Raw genomic sequence first — 17,839 nt, forward strand, 5'->3', positions numbered from 1 at the left:
GTGTTGAGTGACAGAATCTGAAAGAAGGATGATTGAATTTCATATTTTAATTGAATTGTTCGTCGAAAGATACACCAGTTCTTAAATATGCGACAAGAAATCTAAGTGTATCAAGATAGCACGCTTCAGTCGCTTCAGCTAAAAATGGAATATCTATGCTATCATTTAATAAAAGTTCGTTATCTTTCGCTCTAAACTAGCCTAATATATTTACTCTGTAAAACAATTGTTGTCATGACGATTGTTTGTCACGTTGAGTAGAAACATGACCGAAAAGTTACGGTAGGAAGCACATATATTCTGACAGAAGGCAAAGCTTCGCTGTCGGCGGGCGCCTAGTGCGTGTTGTCTTCTCCGACGTCCGCGCGTTGTATTTATAAGCTGCGAGGCGACCGGAGGCTTCATACAGCAACTGTTTTCGTCGTTGGTAGATTGCAGTCGGTTCTCTGACAGTTTCACCATGTCTGACGCAGAAGTCGCCGCCGCTCCCGCTCCTCCCACCCAAACTAAGAAGACACCAAAGAAGAAGGCAGCAGCAAAGCCAAAGAAGGCAGCAAGTCACCCTAAGTACTGTGACATGATCAAGAAAGGCATCACTGCTCTGAAAGAACGTGGTGGTTCTTCTCGCCAGGCTCTCTTGAAGTACATTTTGGCCAACTACAAAGTTGACTCTAATGCTGCCAAAGTTCACCTGAAGCTGGCTCTCCGTGCTGGTGTCAAGAATGGAACTCTGAAGCAGTCCAAGGGAACCGGTGCCTCCGGATCATTCAGAATCGGAGACAAGGCTGAGAAGGCAAAGAAGCCCAGGGCCAAGAAAGTTACCAAACCCAAGGCTGCCGGAGCTAAGCCCAAGGTCAAGAAAGTGAAGAAACCAAAGGCTGCTGGAGTCAAGAAAGCCTCTCCCAAAAAGGCATCCAAGAAGCAAAAGGCAAAGAAACCAGCCGCTGCAGCGAAGCCCAAGACCACCAAGAAGACAGCCAAGCCAAGGGTAAAGAAAGCAAAGTCTACCCCCAAGAAGGCCAAGGCAGCAAAGAAGTGAAGTGCGTGATGTCTGACTCTATATGAGATTAATTCATAGACATTAGTGAACTCATTCGTATGTTTCATCGCTACATCATGGGCTAGCATGTCCTTTCATCGTAGAAATCATCGACTGAGACCCTAATCCAGTCCAGTCATCGCCGTGATGTCCCATCGTCGATATGATGCGACCCATTCATCGTAGATATTCATCACATCATCATCTACATCATCATTCCTGTTCGCCATTCAAGAGTACCTTCCTTGGAACTGAACAAGTGCCCCGCGCCAGGGGAGTGAAAAGTGACATTAGTGCTCTCGGAACTCTTGTCATAGGCAGCCATCATGAGATTGATACAAGTGCTAATGACTGAAAGTATCGTGATCTCGCTCCGTTATTTATCGTTGCATATTATTCATCTGTAAATACTCACTGAAAGAGCCCATTTCGTTGTAAATAGAACCTCATTATTAAAATATTTGAAATGATATTTCTTGTCTTGTTTGAATTCATTTGTTTCTCATTGCAAATGGGATCAGCCATGTGTTAACTAAGACTATACTTGTATATACCGTTAAATGTTTTCAATGATTATCATGGCTTACCCCATGTTATGACGCCCCTTTGGTCTGGCGTCTAACTACATTGGTGGTCTCTTGTCAAAACGCAGAAGCCGAGAAAGGGGAAATGAGGTTACTTGTCAACCTCAAATACTGAACATTGTTATTATTTTCTCAGCATCATGCTTTTCACAACGATCTCGACGAATGGAAAAAGGAACCTTCAAGATATGAAGTTTGTTAAATTTATATAAGTAACTTTCACTTAAAAGGCAGACATTACACTGGTGACAAAGGTTGAAAGCAGTTAGAACACAATAATTCATTACACTCGCATTCTTTGAAGGATACAGTTTCTAAAGGTTAAAGTGAAGGTTATATTCAGTGGAAGTTATAGTCAAACGTCACATTCACGCATGATAATACGGATTGTACATTTTACCCTGATCACATTTTACACCTACAATTAACTACGGCCATGAAAAGTCTTCCTCGCCTGTCGGAAATAAGGACCACAGGTTCGTTTGTCCACACCCCATCTCCACAATCCCTCTAGATGTTAGCGAATGAACGCTAGAATCAAACAAAAACAGTCACAAAATCCAGTGATCAACAGCATGAGCGATGTAAGCAGATGGGATACGGTGTCATATGTCAGCCAAGCCAGCGATTCTGACAACCCGATCATGAAATATGAACATACGACAACAATCGACTAACCGTCAAAGTACTAGAGATCATGTCAGTAACACATGAAACATCTATATGTAGATGCTGGTGTGGCTGTGTGTGCGTGCGTGCGTGTTGGTGGTGGCGGTAGGGGTTCACAGTTCGTTTTCACGAGAGTTTCAATGGTCACTTAATAAGGTCTTAGGAAAAACTGGCAGGGAGGGCGGAGTACTCCCTGAATCCGCATATACAGCGCCCTGCCATTTCATTGACAAACCAAAACCTGCAATTAGAGTTACTTCCCTTAGACCAATTGGTTGAGCAAATTCATTACAAAGGTGTTATCTGTTGTTGAGTAATTATTCCTAAAACCCCTCTTTGTAAAGGAGTCTACAGAGTCCACCACGATCAGTCATGCTCCCGGCAATATTCCCGTTGATAAACTATTCAACATATACCATTAAAAAAATGTAGGGGTCATTTTTCTGTCCATATACAGTTGATAATTTTCGAAAGGAATGGAAGTACATTGTCACATTTCCCTCTCAATTTCTCTTCATCACCTGTTTCCTCCTTAGCTTCATCATTTGCATTTTATCTATCTTGTAAATGCGCTATCTACTTCTTTTTAAGGGTATATGTAGGGCCAAGCAGTTCGCATGAATCTATAGGATAGTCATTTTCAGTTTGATCAATTCCAACGGTTTTCACGCGTTAAAGATTTGTAATTGCAAAAGGTGTTTCTTCAAATGATATATCTTTATTAAGCACATATTGTCACCGAGTGTTCCTCTCTAATTTCGCGATCTGTTTCCATGTAATCTGAACATGATATTTGTACTACGGTCTGTATTATCACAAGAACTATTAACATTACTATAGACTTGTAGCGTATTTACAATTGTAAGGAGAGTCACTGCATGTTTGTTTAACATGTGTACTAGTGGAACACAGGTTGTCATGACCACCAGCGTGATTTATGCTCGGAGTTGTCCTGGAGTGACAAATGAATTTGGTGGTTATGTAATAGACAGGTGGGTCACTCTGGGAATGGTGTCACCCCATCAGTCATACAACTCCTTAGTCATACACCTTAAATAAACACGTCATGGGTGATTGCTCGTACATTATGAACCCTTACTACCTGTGTAGGTAAATGGAATGACCCAAATGAAACGAAACAAAAATAATTAAGCAAGATATTATTATTATGTTTTACAGATTAAGATCGATATGCAGCAGAGAGGGTTCGGGTGATCCTGGCACAGTCAGGCCGGTGAGGCTCATCATCAGCTCAGGGCCCTCGCCCCCTCTACACGCAGCCCAGACAGCGAATGGGACTTCTCCCAGGAAACACTGCCTAGTCGAACCCACCAAGAACTTTCCGGAGAATATGGAGGCTCCCCAACACTGCAGCCTTCTGCATTACCCAGATTGTCAGAAGGGCTGTGCTCCCGGTGGAGAACCCGGGCACTCTCCTGATCTGCGCCAAGAGATCAGGAGGTACCAAACCAAGGGCACCGAGAACAATGGGGAGCCTGACGACAGTGTACTTGGGATGTAAGCGAGACATTTCAAAGGCGAGGTCCGCATATTTATCATGCTTTTCCTGAATCTTGCCAATCACATTGCTGTCAAAAGGGACAGAAAATTCAATGATAAAAATAATTTCATTGGTTTTATCAAAAAGGACAAGATCAGGTTTGTTAGCTGGAATTCGTCTCAGGCTGTATATTGGCCTATTCCAGAGAAGTTTAAAAGCATCATTTTCCAGGACGCCCTGGACATCTTCAGGGTCATACCATGGATGGACCTCGGAGTCAAAGCCACAGGCATGGCGGAGACGATAATAAAAGCAGCGAGCCATGCCATCATGTCTTTTAAGATATGCTGTTTGTGCCAAGGAAGGGCATCCACTGACAAGGTGTTGGACAGTCTCTGTAAATTTATTGCAAAGACGACATTTCATATTGATATTTTCTTTAAGAATCACATTCTGGCGATTGCGAGTGGGAAGTGACTGGTCCTGAGCAGCAAAAAGGAAGCAATCAGTTTCACATTTGAGACCAGCCGACTTCATCCAGGCGAAGGAGTCGGTTGGATTGCTGTTCTGTTCCACACACTGCATATACACACGATGCAGTGGCTTCTCAGACAGCTTCTCCACAAAGGACCGACTCTGGGCAGACTTGGTGAAAGACTTCACCTGGTTTACTCCCATCACTGTACCGTCCAGCAGTACATCGCCATCAACAAAATCAACTTCAAATTTCAAATTGTGTCCAACAACCTTGGCACGTTTAAAGTAGCTGTGGAATTCCTTGCTTTCATCATGAATCTTAACGTGCATCACCAGAGGATCATCTGACAAATAAATATGTGCAAAAGTACACAATAAAATTCTGTCATGAAGAGCTTCCACATTAATCAAACCCCGACCTCCTGAATTGATTGGCATATATAAACGATTAAGAGAGGAACGAGGGTGGTGTGCTCTGTTATCAGACATGATCCTTCTGGTCAGGCGGTCAAGACTCTGGATGTCTTGTTTTGTCCAATCAACTACTCCAAAGGAATAGGAGAGGACTGGCACAGCAAAAGTATTCTTATCAATAGTGACACATTATTTAGCAGTGTGATCACATCACGACTAAACACTTTGTTTACATAATATATAAGTGTAATGAATTTTCTTGTTCACACACTATAATGGTAGTAGGTCTTAGTCACACTTAGTAGTAAGTCACATTTAATAAGTCTTAAACAATCTACAACTTGAGAAGAAACTAAGTCTTGAACAAATGGAGTATTTCTTTAAACTGTCGATATCGGAAATGGAATTATATTCTTACCCCGTAGGTGCAGAATGAGGTTGTTCTCCACACAAGGTTTGTCTATGGTGCTATGAGCTCTCTCGAAGATGCTCATCTCATCAGGGATCTGCTCATAGCCTCCCAGTCCCCTCACCACGGTGTATATGTTACAGTTGATATGTCACACCTGCGATTTTGTAAAAAGCAGCATTGTCAAAACAGGCAATATGTAAAAAAATGTCGAAATTTTGTTAAACCCCAGGGATTGTGAAACCACCAAGAGAATCAGGATTTTTTTTCAGTGATTTGAAAAAATCTGTTCCAACCACAAAATCCAGCTGTGAAGTAAACAAGTAATCCTTGTTCTGGAAGACTGAATACGTAGGTATTGATGCAAACTGTATCGCATGTACGCGTGTTCACAAGGAGATATTGGAAGAAACAGGTTCAAATAGAAAAAGTATCAAGATGTTAAAAGTAAAAATACATTCAGGCTCCGTCAACAGCAAGGGATTAATATCAGCTGCATTCATAGTTGTTTTGTCAGTAAACCTGAATGGAATGGACGAAAGAACACTCGATGCTAGAAATGATAATTTTAGAAACAAGAAGGTCCGGGAACTGAAAGTCATGTGATATGTTAATGTGATCAGTGTATGGAACTGAACAATCTAGTTTTTATTCTTGTGTTTGAAAAGATATTCTTTATGTCGCAATCGTCCAAACGTTGTCAGAAACAATATGGACGATGTGTAACATCCAGGAAATACAGTACGGTCAGTATTTTTATTTTGTGTGTGTTTCTCACCGCCCGACCGACACAATTTTTATTCTTTTATTAGCACATTGTTTCAAAGTAAAGGTCACATGTAAAATACTGTAATCAACAAACTAGAAAATATTGGCATGCTCTTAATCATAATGTTAATATTTTCAAGAGAATATGCAGGGCTCAATTCAAGAGACGCTATCCTTAAACCAGGTGCAACCTGTGACAAGGACATAGTTGCACCCATCAAATTCCAGTTGTAACGTAGTGTGTTAAAACATCAGAGGTTTCGGTACACATAAACATATTTCCGTGATGTGGTTCCCATGAAACCATAGCAACACAGAGACAAAGGTAATCCCTGTTTACAGGAATTGTCATAGTTGAGAGGTGTGAATGAATAGCAATGTTTCGGTGCCATAGCTATGCAAAGTGTAGGAGAAAGAGGAGCTGACATATGTATGGTTGTAATGTTAGACTTATTGTTGATGTATTTCTCAAAGACTGACTTGCACCTCGTGCAAGTTAGACTCATATCTAGGTTAATTTTGTAATATTGGGCTGCAGCAGCACAAGTAACAAAGCACTAAATCAAGCCCTGGTATGTATTTACCGGTACGTGATGGTGTTGATATCAGAGTCTATACAGCTATAAACTTACATGTATATTGTTCTACAGTGTTTGCATATGTTCAATGTTAGATATGAACTATATCCAAAGCAGTCAGTACATTACGAGGCAAATACTGATGACCAAAATATTGTAAATCTAGCATATGAACAGGTTGTAAATCTCTACATTTTGAGATATAATAGTATTAGCAGCAGATTCTAGAAAAAAATCTTTTGATCTGGTATTATTCTATATTTTCGGTTGCTAAAGATTGTTTGTTTGGTAAGAAGCAATATTATACTCAAAGGGTCATTTAGATTTTCCTTTAATCCAAATAGTATGGTTTGTGGGGTAAGTTAAAATTTTATTCCAGCATCAGACATGAGCCACTCCTCAGATTTCTTCCAAAGTCTATTTATCAAATTACAATCCCAGAAAAGCTGTAAAATAATTTCATTGGAAGTTTTACAATACCTACTCAGAAATGTCACTGGCTTTCATTTTTGTTGACAATAGTTTGCGCCTACGATATTGTAAATAATTCTCAATTGGAGCCATCTTAATTCTGTACTCTGTGTGCATTTAAATGGAATAATGTTGTAAGTTCTCCAATTTGATTCATCAATGTTAGATTCAATGATGTTTTTTTATTTTAAAATTGGGGCTGATTTCTTGAATTTTGATGTGAGAGGAGTGGTGTAGAACAGCTTGCTACCCTTACCAGAATGTAACAGTTTCTGAATGTAGTAAGGTGCTCTAGGCAATTCTAATGATAAGTGGTCTGAGTTAAGGGTACCGAGGTTATTATTGTTGTAGTTGTTTCACACAACTGATCATACTTTGATAAGAAAAGAAATTGACATTGCAATGAAATTTAGTTACAAATTCAGATAAAAACCTAAATATTTTCCATCATTATCCAGTAGATATTTGACTGACCTTGCTCCTTTCTTGTACCAATCTGAGTAAAAAAGGTGTTTGATGACTAATAATTAGTATTAACCACAAAGGAAATGTCAGAAATTCCTCATCACACGGAGATTGTTCCAACAAGGTTTCAGTGTAATCTGCCCAAGCCATAACTACGTCGCTCCTAAATCTGCATATTCTCTTATTTGGCTTGGGCCGTTTTCAAAGAAGCTTACTTAGGTTTGAGGCTTTTAACAAGATTCTTTTTATCCAAGAAATATTTTGGGACTAGATTGTTTTAAAGATATGTGCTACTTTAATTCCTCCACCTATATGAGTACAATACATTTTCTCTCTTTATTTTGTCAGTTTTCCACCCCAAATAAATTGAAAACAGTTTCTTTGCAGTTAGGCAACTATACTGTGAGTGGGATTAGGTAGCATTGAGGAGAGAAGGTACAGTTTAGGCAAGAGAAGTGATTTCAGTATTGTATATCTTCCTAAGGGCGTGAATATCCTGAATGACCAGATTTTCATAAAATTCACCATGTTTTGTGGTTCACCATATTATTTTGGTTTTACCATTACTCCCAAGTCTAAGTCAAAGTCTATTCCAAGCAACTTGAAGCTCTCTACCCATTCCATTTGTTACATGGTTTATGTTTTGGTCTCTTTTCGGATTCAATCCATATGTTTTTACTTTTCTCAATGTTAACTTTAAGTTCTGAAAACCTAACAAAGAAAGTTAGTTCATAAATTGTTGCATGTAAACAAATCTCAGTTCCATCGAGAATAATAGTCCAATTTTTACACCCTTAACATTTTTGTTATTTCTCAGCATGATGGCGAGGATTTCTACACAGAGTAAACAAATGTATGGTGATAATGGGTCACCCTGACGACAGTCAAGATTTTATTGCAGATTACTAACTAAATTGTGTTTTTCTTTTCGAGGTCGACCCACCCCAAGTTCAGAATTTGGTGGCTGAACTCGCACGCACGCATACGAACACACACTGATGCCCTTCCACGGTAAGGGGTTAAAATTTACTTATGACAATTATGTAAAGCATTTAGTATTTTATTATAAAATTCTGTGATCTGTCTGATACATGTAGACGGTAAAGATGCTGACTTTCTTCAAGTTGCAACCTCCTCGTTCCCTATCCCGTGTGAATCTTGGTCATACTGATGTATTATCGGAGATGTGAAATTTATGTATACTTCCAGACGTTTAGCTGATGTATTATCGGAGATGTGAAGTTTATGTGTACTTCCAGATGTTTAGCTGATGTATTATCGGAGATGTGAAGTTTATGTGTACTTCCAGATGTTTAGCTGATGTATCATCCAGGATGTGTAGGCTATGAATCGACCCAGATATGCAGCTGATGTATCATACGAGATTTGTAGCTATTCTTGATCCTATAGCTGCAAATCTTACCTAGACACCTTTTGTACTTTCCCCATACCTTTTAGCAAATAGTACACATTTCTGATACTACCTGGTCACGTTATTTTGTTATCGGTTTGTACAGCATATTTGCTATCCTAAATTTACTGTCCGTTCTCGCTACAAGTGTAAAGGTTATATATTATATATATAATATTATTTATTTAAGTACACACTTGTCTTGATCCTAGATGTTCTGCTCATTTATTATCGTAATGGACAATTCATTTGACTTGACGTGGTCACGCAGTTGTTTGTTTCAATACCGCCCACCTATCAACGTTGGTGGTAGCCAGACGGTGTATCGACAGCAGTGACATGCAGGAGACTGACTTTGTTCTATATCGCTAGGACAGCCAGTAGTCAGAACCCAGGTTGACAGCTCACTGCTCGGTCCACTGAACATCTCGGACTTATCATTTCATAAAACGCCTAACGTTGTGTTTCCCCAGATAGCAAACTGAGACCTTCAGTTGCCCAGTAGGTACTTTGAGTCAACCTGCAAAACATTCTTTGACCAACAACCCAAAACGTGGAGCGGCATAGTAGAGGTCAATACTATGTATAGCAAAACAGGTCTTCCTCCATTCTTCCATCTCCGAAAGACCTTATAGGATATATATGTTTCCACTTGGGTAAGATTTATGGACAGACGGTGTAGTGGTCTGTGTCACTGATTACGTATAAACCCAACTCAAGTATACAGAATTATTGTCCAGTCTACACTGCCCTAGCAGTGCAAGGTTCTGAGTGCCAGTACTATTCGACATTTTGCAGACAATCTTTTATTTTTGATAAGACACCCTTCCGGAACAAAATGTTAGTCTGACGATATTGGAGACTTATAGAATATATACTTACTGATTATGTTTACTTCTTGGGAAATATCTTTGAAAACTCCAAACCTTGTCGATGGTCCTAAATTCATACGAGACACGTCCGTATTTGTAACTCTGTGTCACGATTCGGCCTGATTCCATAATTATAATAACGTCACGTTGCAGAAAAAACGGTTTGGGAAACTTTGAGACGTTCCCCGATATTCATACCTCTGTGGGGAATTCAAACCATCACTTGTAAGCCTCAAATCTTCGTGCCCAGGCGATAACATGCACAGTTATTCCCAAGGCTGCAACACAGCGACTAAAGAAAGAAACGGTATCTATCACTGAGTCTATGTTGGAATTTCAGTTACATCAAGTCAAAAGAGACACGGAATTATCAAAACAAACTTTTACGACATGAAAGTGAGATCGCCCTTGATCAGGTGTAAGTGGGAGATAGAGGATGACGTCTCTTCCTTAATGAGAGAACTCGAGAGATGACAACCCTGTAACGCCATCTACATCACAATAAAGTAGTCCATAATATTTCTCACAGAACATGCATATTTTGAATGAAATGATGATGGCTTCATGTCATACTGTAACCTGATATATACGTGTTCATATTCTCGATATGCTGTATCTGTACCCATTCAGTGTGGGCACGCATTGGGGCTATACTGTATATCTGGCTGTATTGCCCAAGTGTGATATCAATAGTATGTCAAGATTATATACAGAACCAGGAAAACGCAATCACTTTCATTAACTGATTAACATACATATGTTGTATACATATATTGATGTTTTCGTGAAGTGTAGTTTCTTCCTTATGGGATACTGTGATGGAATCTAAATACATTGGAGGAATGAATGAAACCAGAAAACATTTCAACACAAACAATAAAACGAATTTACGTTCATATATCTGCCTGGGTTGTGGGGCGAGAAACTTTTGCAGGAACTGGTGATTCGAACTGTTTTTATGTAAACATATCAAATATTGTTATGATTTCATTTTAACTACTACTACTACTACTACTACTACTACTACTACTACTACTACTACTACTACATTCTTTCAAGGTCAGTTTGTTAGATCACCAGCAACATAATAGATTTTGCACGAATGAGGGGAAATTAGTATCATAGCGAGTACCTGTAAATGACCATGATCACGCCATCCTGACATCGCACGAGAAAAGTGTGTTTTTCTCTACTGGTGCTGAAAACATGTGCCCCATTATGTAGAATCTCATTTTGACGGGACAAGCGTGATCGCCAGAGAACTAGACCCCTGAGACTTCATGATCGTGCATTACGTACCTGTATTAAAATATATTGTGCTGTCGCCTGTCATAATAGTTGATACACAAATGAAATTTTTGTGGAAATTGTAGGAATCATAACTTTAATACTTTGTGAGAAACATTCATATTAGGCCTAGAAAAATCACATGTTGTTTTACCTGACATGGCTGTGGGTTGAAGGGATGACGTCATCATTTCGAAACGACTTGAAAGAACAACTCAACAGTGTGAACAGTAAAACAGGGTTGCCTGAGAATCAGGTGTTCGGTCGTACTAAAAGTGTCTCTTTCAAGTTTTGTTTGGCCTAACCAGCCAGTTTTTTTTAACATTTTGCCACGTCTCAATGCTGGACGGATTGTAGAGACGGGAACTTGGGTCGAGCTTGGTGAAACGCTGCATTTGTAATATTAATATTATATTCAAACCTTGTAATCAACCCCAGAACAAAATCAGTTCTAATTTGATGCATATATCCACGAGAATAAAAAGAAACTACTCATAGACGCGATATGTATTAAATATTTGTATCAACAAATGTATGAAACGAGAAAATGTATGACAAGGCGAGTGGAAATTTTCCACACGCTATATGGAGGAAATTCCGTGGGTATTGAGTAAATTTGTTCACAGACGCGTGACAGCATAAGCTGTTGCATGTTTGATATATTTAAAAGATGTGTAATTAATGATATCATCAAAAATGTCCTTTTGCACGTTGTAAATGTTGGCGTCTGTAGTCAGCCCCCCAATTATGTGTCCCTGTGAGCGACGCGTAATTTTTTAAGGGTTATACCCGTTTGTGAGTTTTAAAGTATATGGAATTGGCATATATTATATCCCTTGGTGATACTAAATGTATCCATAAAATGAAACCATATGAGTTATTGGTATATTAAGGTGAAATAGGGTATTTAGTGAAATTATTTGCGTCCGATGTGAAGAAAAATGGCGGCCGAAATTGACAACTTGTGTTTGTTGCTTCGAAAGTTTACATCGATCATGAGATGATTTTGAGATATATTAAGTATATGGTCGTTTTCCCATAGAGATTAATTATTGAATAATGGACCAACGTAACAATTTCAGTGCTGCAGACATAGAGTTTTCCGAAAAAGGCATCTTGTTTGGTAGTGCTAGCCAATCACATATACAGACATCGCTCAATAAAATGAATTTTCTCAGAAAATAAACGGTAAATATCGTTCAAATTTCACAACTAGATAGTATTTTCATATCTCTTCGGGTATATATTAATACCTATGGGCGTCAACATAAAGATAAAGCGCTGCTAGCTCTCAAAGATAATGGAGGAAGCACACTCTAGTGTATAAGCAGTCATAACACTAGCGAAGCCATTGCGAGTTGTTGGTTGTCTTCTCCGACGTCCGCGCGAAGTCAATATATGAGGGGTCAACGCGCCACTGCTAGCATTCTCGCTCTCTCGTCAGTAACACGCAGAAGAACAAACAGCTCTACAGCAAAACTCCACCATGGCCGACGCCGCACCTGCAAAATCACCCGCTAAGGCAGCAAAGAAGAAGACGTCCAAGCCAAAGAAGGCAGCAAGTCACCCTAAATACTGTGACATGATCAAGAAAGGCATCGTTGTTCTGAAAGAACGTGGTGGTTCTTCTCGCCAGGCTCTCTTGAAGTACATTTTGGCCAACTACAAAGTTGACTCAAATGCTGCCAAAGTTCACCTGAAGCTGGCTCTCCGTGCTGGTGTCAAGAACGGAACTCTGAAGCAGTCCAAGGGAACCGGTGCCTCCGGATCATTCAAGATCGGAGAGAAGTCCGAGAAGGCAAAGAAGCCCAGGGCCAAGAAAGTTACCAAACCCAAGGCTGCCGGAGTTAAGAGAGTAAAGAAGCCAAAGGCAGCTGGCGCCAAGAAATCGCCCAAGAAGGCATCAAAGAAGTCAAAGACACCCAAGAAGCCCGCAGCAAAGAAACCATCTAAACCAAAGACAACCAAAAAGTCTCCCGCCAAGAAGGCATCAAAGCCCAAGAAGCCCAAGAGCCCCAAGAAGAAAGGAGCAGCCAAGAAGTGAAGACTGATGTTGTGAAACCGACTTGTGTAATTCTGTACAAACTTTCACACCTAGTGCTATCATCATCACCGCCTCACCAAGTGTCGTACATTAACTCATGTTACAATTGTGTTCACATTCGCTCTGCATCAGAGCAAAACTGGACAGGCAGCAGACTGACTTCAGTGTGGCAAGTGGATGTTGACATCCCTCATACGGGTCATCGAAAGACAGTATCAAAAGTGCTCATTGACTTTTTCATTTGTGCAATTTTGTTAATTATTTATTGTTTTGCAAAATGCGCACGCCATTGCTCATTGATATCGCGATTCATTGTGTATATAAACCATTTCATTATATAAAAGAACGAAGTTAAATCTATCATATTTTTGTTTTAATTTACGTATTTATTCCGCATGCTTATTTCCGTTCTAAAGTGGCGACGGTAAATATATTGGGTAATGTTATTAAGTACGTCTATCAATATCTACGAAACATGCGCATTGTTTTATCTTCGCCATTTTAGATGCCATTCTTGTATACGCAGAACTGAGAAGGTACTAGGTTACATTATAGAGGCTTGCGTTGACAAGACGCCATTATATACATTACAGTGCGTTAGGCATGCCATTAGTCTGGAGTTCCTAATCACGATGGTAGTATTCTGCCAATAACCGGGTCATGCTACCGTGCACTTGTCCCAACCGTACACCGAGACACAACGGATCACCACGACCGTATAACCAATCCCTACTGTGTTGCAGAGTATACTCTGCATAGGAGATAGTGTACTTATACTGAATATTTTATTGAAATACTGTGCCTCTCCTATGATAGGTGTTACCAGTAGAGTAAATGGAGTATGAGTAAAAGGGAGATACACTAGACTTGCTTCATGTGGAGCTGCAGCATTGCAAGGAGGGCTAGGCAGTAGGGAAATGACCATGGTTCAGGGACGGAGCCAGGGAGGCATCTACACACGATTTTACTAGACTAAAGCTTAGTCACTGAACATATATAATTCTGACACTGACATTGAAAGGGAGCGAGTGTTTGATGGGAAATTCAAAACCCGAAGAAGTCTAGAATTGCTTCATTTAGGGCTTTAGCATGGGTATATATATATCCAAGAAAGCCTAGAAAATGTAGCAAGTCTAGATTTCTTTTTGTTTTTCACTATGAAGGTTTTTTTTAGTAAAATATGTTCATTTCAGAGACTAGCTGTTAGTCTACATCGCAGGCAGTGGGGAAAGGATTTGATTGGTTCAGGGATTGTGAGAGACTGAGGTGTACGTGTAATACACGTACCTTGTGATATCTACAGAAGTTGGCCATAAGTGAGTCATCATTAGTTAATTAGTTATCATCTCAGCTACATAGACATAATTTCCATTTATTTTTCCGAGGGAAACTGAAACTATTAGACAACAAATATTAAACATACCAATGAGGTTGAACCCACTGTCTGTGGGATAAACTAAAAGTTGTACTTATTTATGGTGTTTTATCAGGTGTCATTCGCTAACTAGTCAACGCAAAGACAAAAGAAAGCTATGAACACGCAGCTGAAGATGATTACCAATATGTTTGTATTATATTACGACAAAATGACTTCTCAGTTTATGAAAATTATTCTTGCAACAGTTAATTAACATGTAAGTCTATGGAAATATCAATAGTGATGACTCACTTATGGCCAACTACTATAACCATTCATAGATCGGCCCATCGAATGTAGTCAACTTAACTGTCAGCATTCTCATACAACACATCAGGCTAGCGTCAGAGGAGTCGGAATGAGTTTGGTTTTATGCCGTGTTTAGCAATATTCCAGCAATATCGCGATGGGGACTCTAGAAATGGGCCTCACACAGTGTTCCAGTGTGGGGAATCGAACCCGTGTCTTCGGCGAACTTAAATCACTGGGCTACCCTACAACACTCGGACGTGAACTGTATATTCTCAACCCGAGCGATTGTTAACAATGTTATTTGACAGGTAAAAAGTTTGTGATATTTATCTGGCATCATTCAGGTCGGATTTTACTTTTCTCAGCAGGAAGTGGTAAATATTGACGGTAGTCAATGGGTAGCCAAAACATCGGGACGAACCGGATTTCGAACCTTCAAGGTTTTTGACAAACCAGTAACAGCGATTTGAAACTGTGATAGTTTGTTAAACAACGTTTATCCTAATATAAGTTGAATAAAATATATGAGATATAAATGAGCAAGCGTAATTTTACTTTATTTGATTTACGTTTTTTGTTTAAAGTGAAATTCACCAGTACGTTTTCAGGGCAAACAGACTATATAGTTGGTTCGCACGAAGTAGTTGCCTTGCTGAAATAGTGCCTCCACTCGCGTACGTACGTATTCACTGATTCCAAATACGATACAGGCTTTTGCCGATGTTTGTCTCCCCACTGTGAGTCACCAGCTACACTGGATGATCGGCTTGTCTGTTTGTTTAACGACACACTCAGCAATATTCCAACTATGTGATGCCAGCCTGGAAATATTCGAGTCTGGACCAGGCAACCCAGTGATCAAAAGCATGATGATCGATTTTCGCAATCGGGATACGATGACATGAGTGAACCATGTCTGACCGCGCGAACGATGCAGCAAGCTACCTCTTACGACAAACATGGGTTGCTACAGGTACATTATTGCCCGGTTCTTTACGGGTCTGTACAGTTCGTTTCACACTTTCATTCAGTTGTAAAACAGTCACTCACGATTTATGAATTAGATGTATATAACGAGTCTTTAATTCAATCATCTTTAGACTGTGAAACACATTTACCATTTTTTTAAAAATTACTTATCTGAGCACTGATGAAAGAAAAAAAGAAGAACAAGAAAGAAAAAACCCAAACAAACAAAAAAACCCAACAAAACCCCAACACTAAAGACAAACTATTTTCCATTTTCCATTATCTCAAATTGGTCACTATGCATACATATTTCAATTCTTGTCAGTCTGAGCACGTACTTGAACATTGATGTGTTTTTTAAATATAAATAAATAAACAAACAAACAAACAAAAACGCCACTCAAAACATAACAGAAACTATGTATATTTCAGTTCTTGCCAGTCTGTAATATGCAAGTAATTAATACAAGTGGTGGTGGACGGCATGTTCGGAGTGGTCAGCTATCCGAGTGTCCAAACCGGAAGTTTCCTTAACGTGAGCGTATTGCTACCCGCTCTACTGATAAGAGACAATCGTCTTGAAGTCCAGTGTCCAATCACTACAGATAGGAGGCGATTAGCTTGCACATGTCACATCCTGTATAGTGTCATTATCACATACACACGCGTGCATTATCAACTGTCCATTTCCCGATCGCCTAGAGAGGCAGTGTTGCTGACGAATGAAGGCATTTGTTATGTTAATCCGGTTATATTCGTGTACCTTCAGCCAATACGCCCGAGATCACCCGACATTCACCAACCTGCGCTTGTCGTAAAGGGATCGGATGGGCATGGCGTCGAATCCCCTAAAGTGTGGACAGATGCTCATAATGTCAATCACTGGATGTCTATCCGGGGATCGTTTATCAACAGAATGTCCTCGCTGGAATATTGCTGAGTGGCGGGTTAAAACAAACAAACAAACAAACCTTCCCTCTTTATACATACACGTAGCAGTCTGCCACCTACCACTAGGCAACATCTGGAATAATGCAGAGTCTCTGAATATTTGATTTTGATTGTAACAAACAAACAAACAAACAAACAAACAAACAAACCTATTTAAACTGAAAAGGGGCCCAAGATCTACCAGGGATTCAGAACCTGAGGAAAATTAGAATTGTTTTGTTTAGAGCTTTAGTCATTTAACAAGTTACTGTATTTTGAACCGATTATTTTGAAATATAAGTTTGATTATAGCGGTCTTCTACCTATCTCAAACGCACAAAAAATGTTTCTTACATATTTAGTTTCCTGAAGTTTGGGGGATCCCAAGATAAAAAGGCAAACAAAATGGGTATGGTGAGGCTGGAACGTGGCAACCCTGTTTGTGTGAGGTTGACAGATATTATGTAGAATATTAAAACATAAAACCGCGCCGGCATTTATATCATTGTTCTGGTGAGGCTCACCACGTTTTGACATCCTCTCGTACATCTACATTCATTCTGAAAAAAATACTGAGAAACATTCAGTCACATTTGTAGTCAAATAAATCCTCTTCGTGATGATTAAACAAATAACCCGTGTTTACACTGAGGACTGATCTGACATTCTTTTTCAGAATGAAATATGACATGCAATGACTTAATCTGAAAATACTTTTCATGCGGTTATTCTATACCCAGGTTAATTATCTATGTTAGTCAGGCAGAGCCAGGTTAATCATACACGTTAAGGTGTCTCAAGTGATTTAGAGCCAGGTTAATTATGTACCTCAGGTTAATTATGTACCTCGGGTTAATTATGTACCTTTTAAGTTCTGAACTAAAGTGGGGTACAACCAGGTTAACTGTCTACATAAAGGTTGTTTCACTAAAGGGTGGTAGAGCCAAGCCAACCTTTTCAGTTCTTTAACTTTAAGTGAGGTAGAGCCAGGTTAGTAAGTGAAGTTAAAAACTGAAGCGAAGTAGACCCATGTCAGCTATCTATTTAGTTGGGTTTTGTTTATCTCAAAGTGATTTGTAGAGCCAAATTAAGTCTCTACGTTAAGGTATCCTAACTAAACGATGTACGTCGACCCAGGTTAACTTTAGACCACCTCCAGTCTGGTAAAGTATGGTGTCACTGATAGAAAGACATGAATTTGTTAGAAATAGTCGGCGTCTACTTTTACCGTTTACAGGAAAGTAGAACAGAAAAAATGCGTTCTTATAAAGAGTTGCTTTAG

At 39.5% G+C, this 17,839-nt stretch overlaps 3 protein-coding genes across 3 annotated transcripts in view; 2 read left to right on the forward strand and 1 right to left on the reverse strand.

The window, feature by feature from the left end:
• Positions 1 to 17,839, reverse strand: part of LOC137291711 (replication termination factor 2-like) — a 559,227-nt gene that overhangs the window by 375,572 nt on the left and 165,816 nt on the right. The window lies entirely within an intron of this gene.
• Positions 410 to 1,511, forward strand: LOC137290464 (histone H1-delta-like). The gene has a single exon (XM_067821412.1). The coding sequence runs from the start codon at positions 461 to 463 to the stop codon at positions 1,037 to 1,039; it is 579 nt and encodes a 192-aa protein (XP_067677513.1). The 5' UTR covers positions 410 to 460; the 3' UTR covers positions 1,040 to 1,511.
• On the forward strand, positions 12,374 to 13,345 carry LOC137290444 (histone H1-delta-like). The gene has a single exon (XM_067821376.1). It carries the CDS (start codon positions 12,432 to 12,434, stop codon positions 12,987 to 12,989), a length of 558 nt encoding a protein of 185 aa, XP_067677477.1. The 5' UTR covers positions 12,374 to 12,431; the 3' UTR covers positions 12,990 to 13,345.

Source organism: Haliotis asinina, chromosome 7, assembly GCF_037392515.1.
Source record: "Haliotis asinina isolate JCU_RB_2024 chromosome 7, JCU_Hal_asi_v2, whole genome shotgun sequence".
Taxonomy (NCBI): Eukaryota; Metazoa; Mollusca; class Gastropoda; order Lepetellida; family Haliotidae; genus Haliotis; species Haliotis asinina.

Bases quoted from the DNA above. Each gene is read 5' to 3' on its own strand.
- LOC137290464 (XM_067821412.1), top strand. From the start codon at position 461: ATGTCTGACGCAGAAGTCGCCGCCGCTCCCGCTCCTCCCACCCAAACT.
- LOC137290444 (XM_067821376.1), top strand. From the start codon at position 12,432: ATGGCCGACGCCGCACCTGCAAAATCACCCGCTAAGGCAGCAAAGAAG.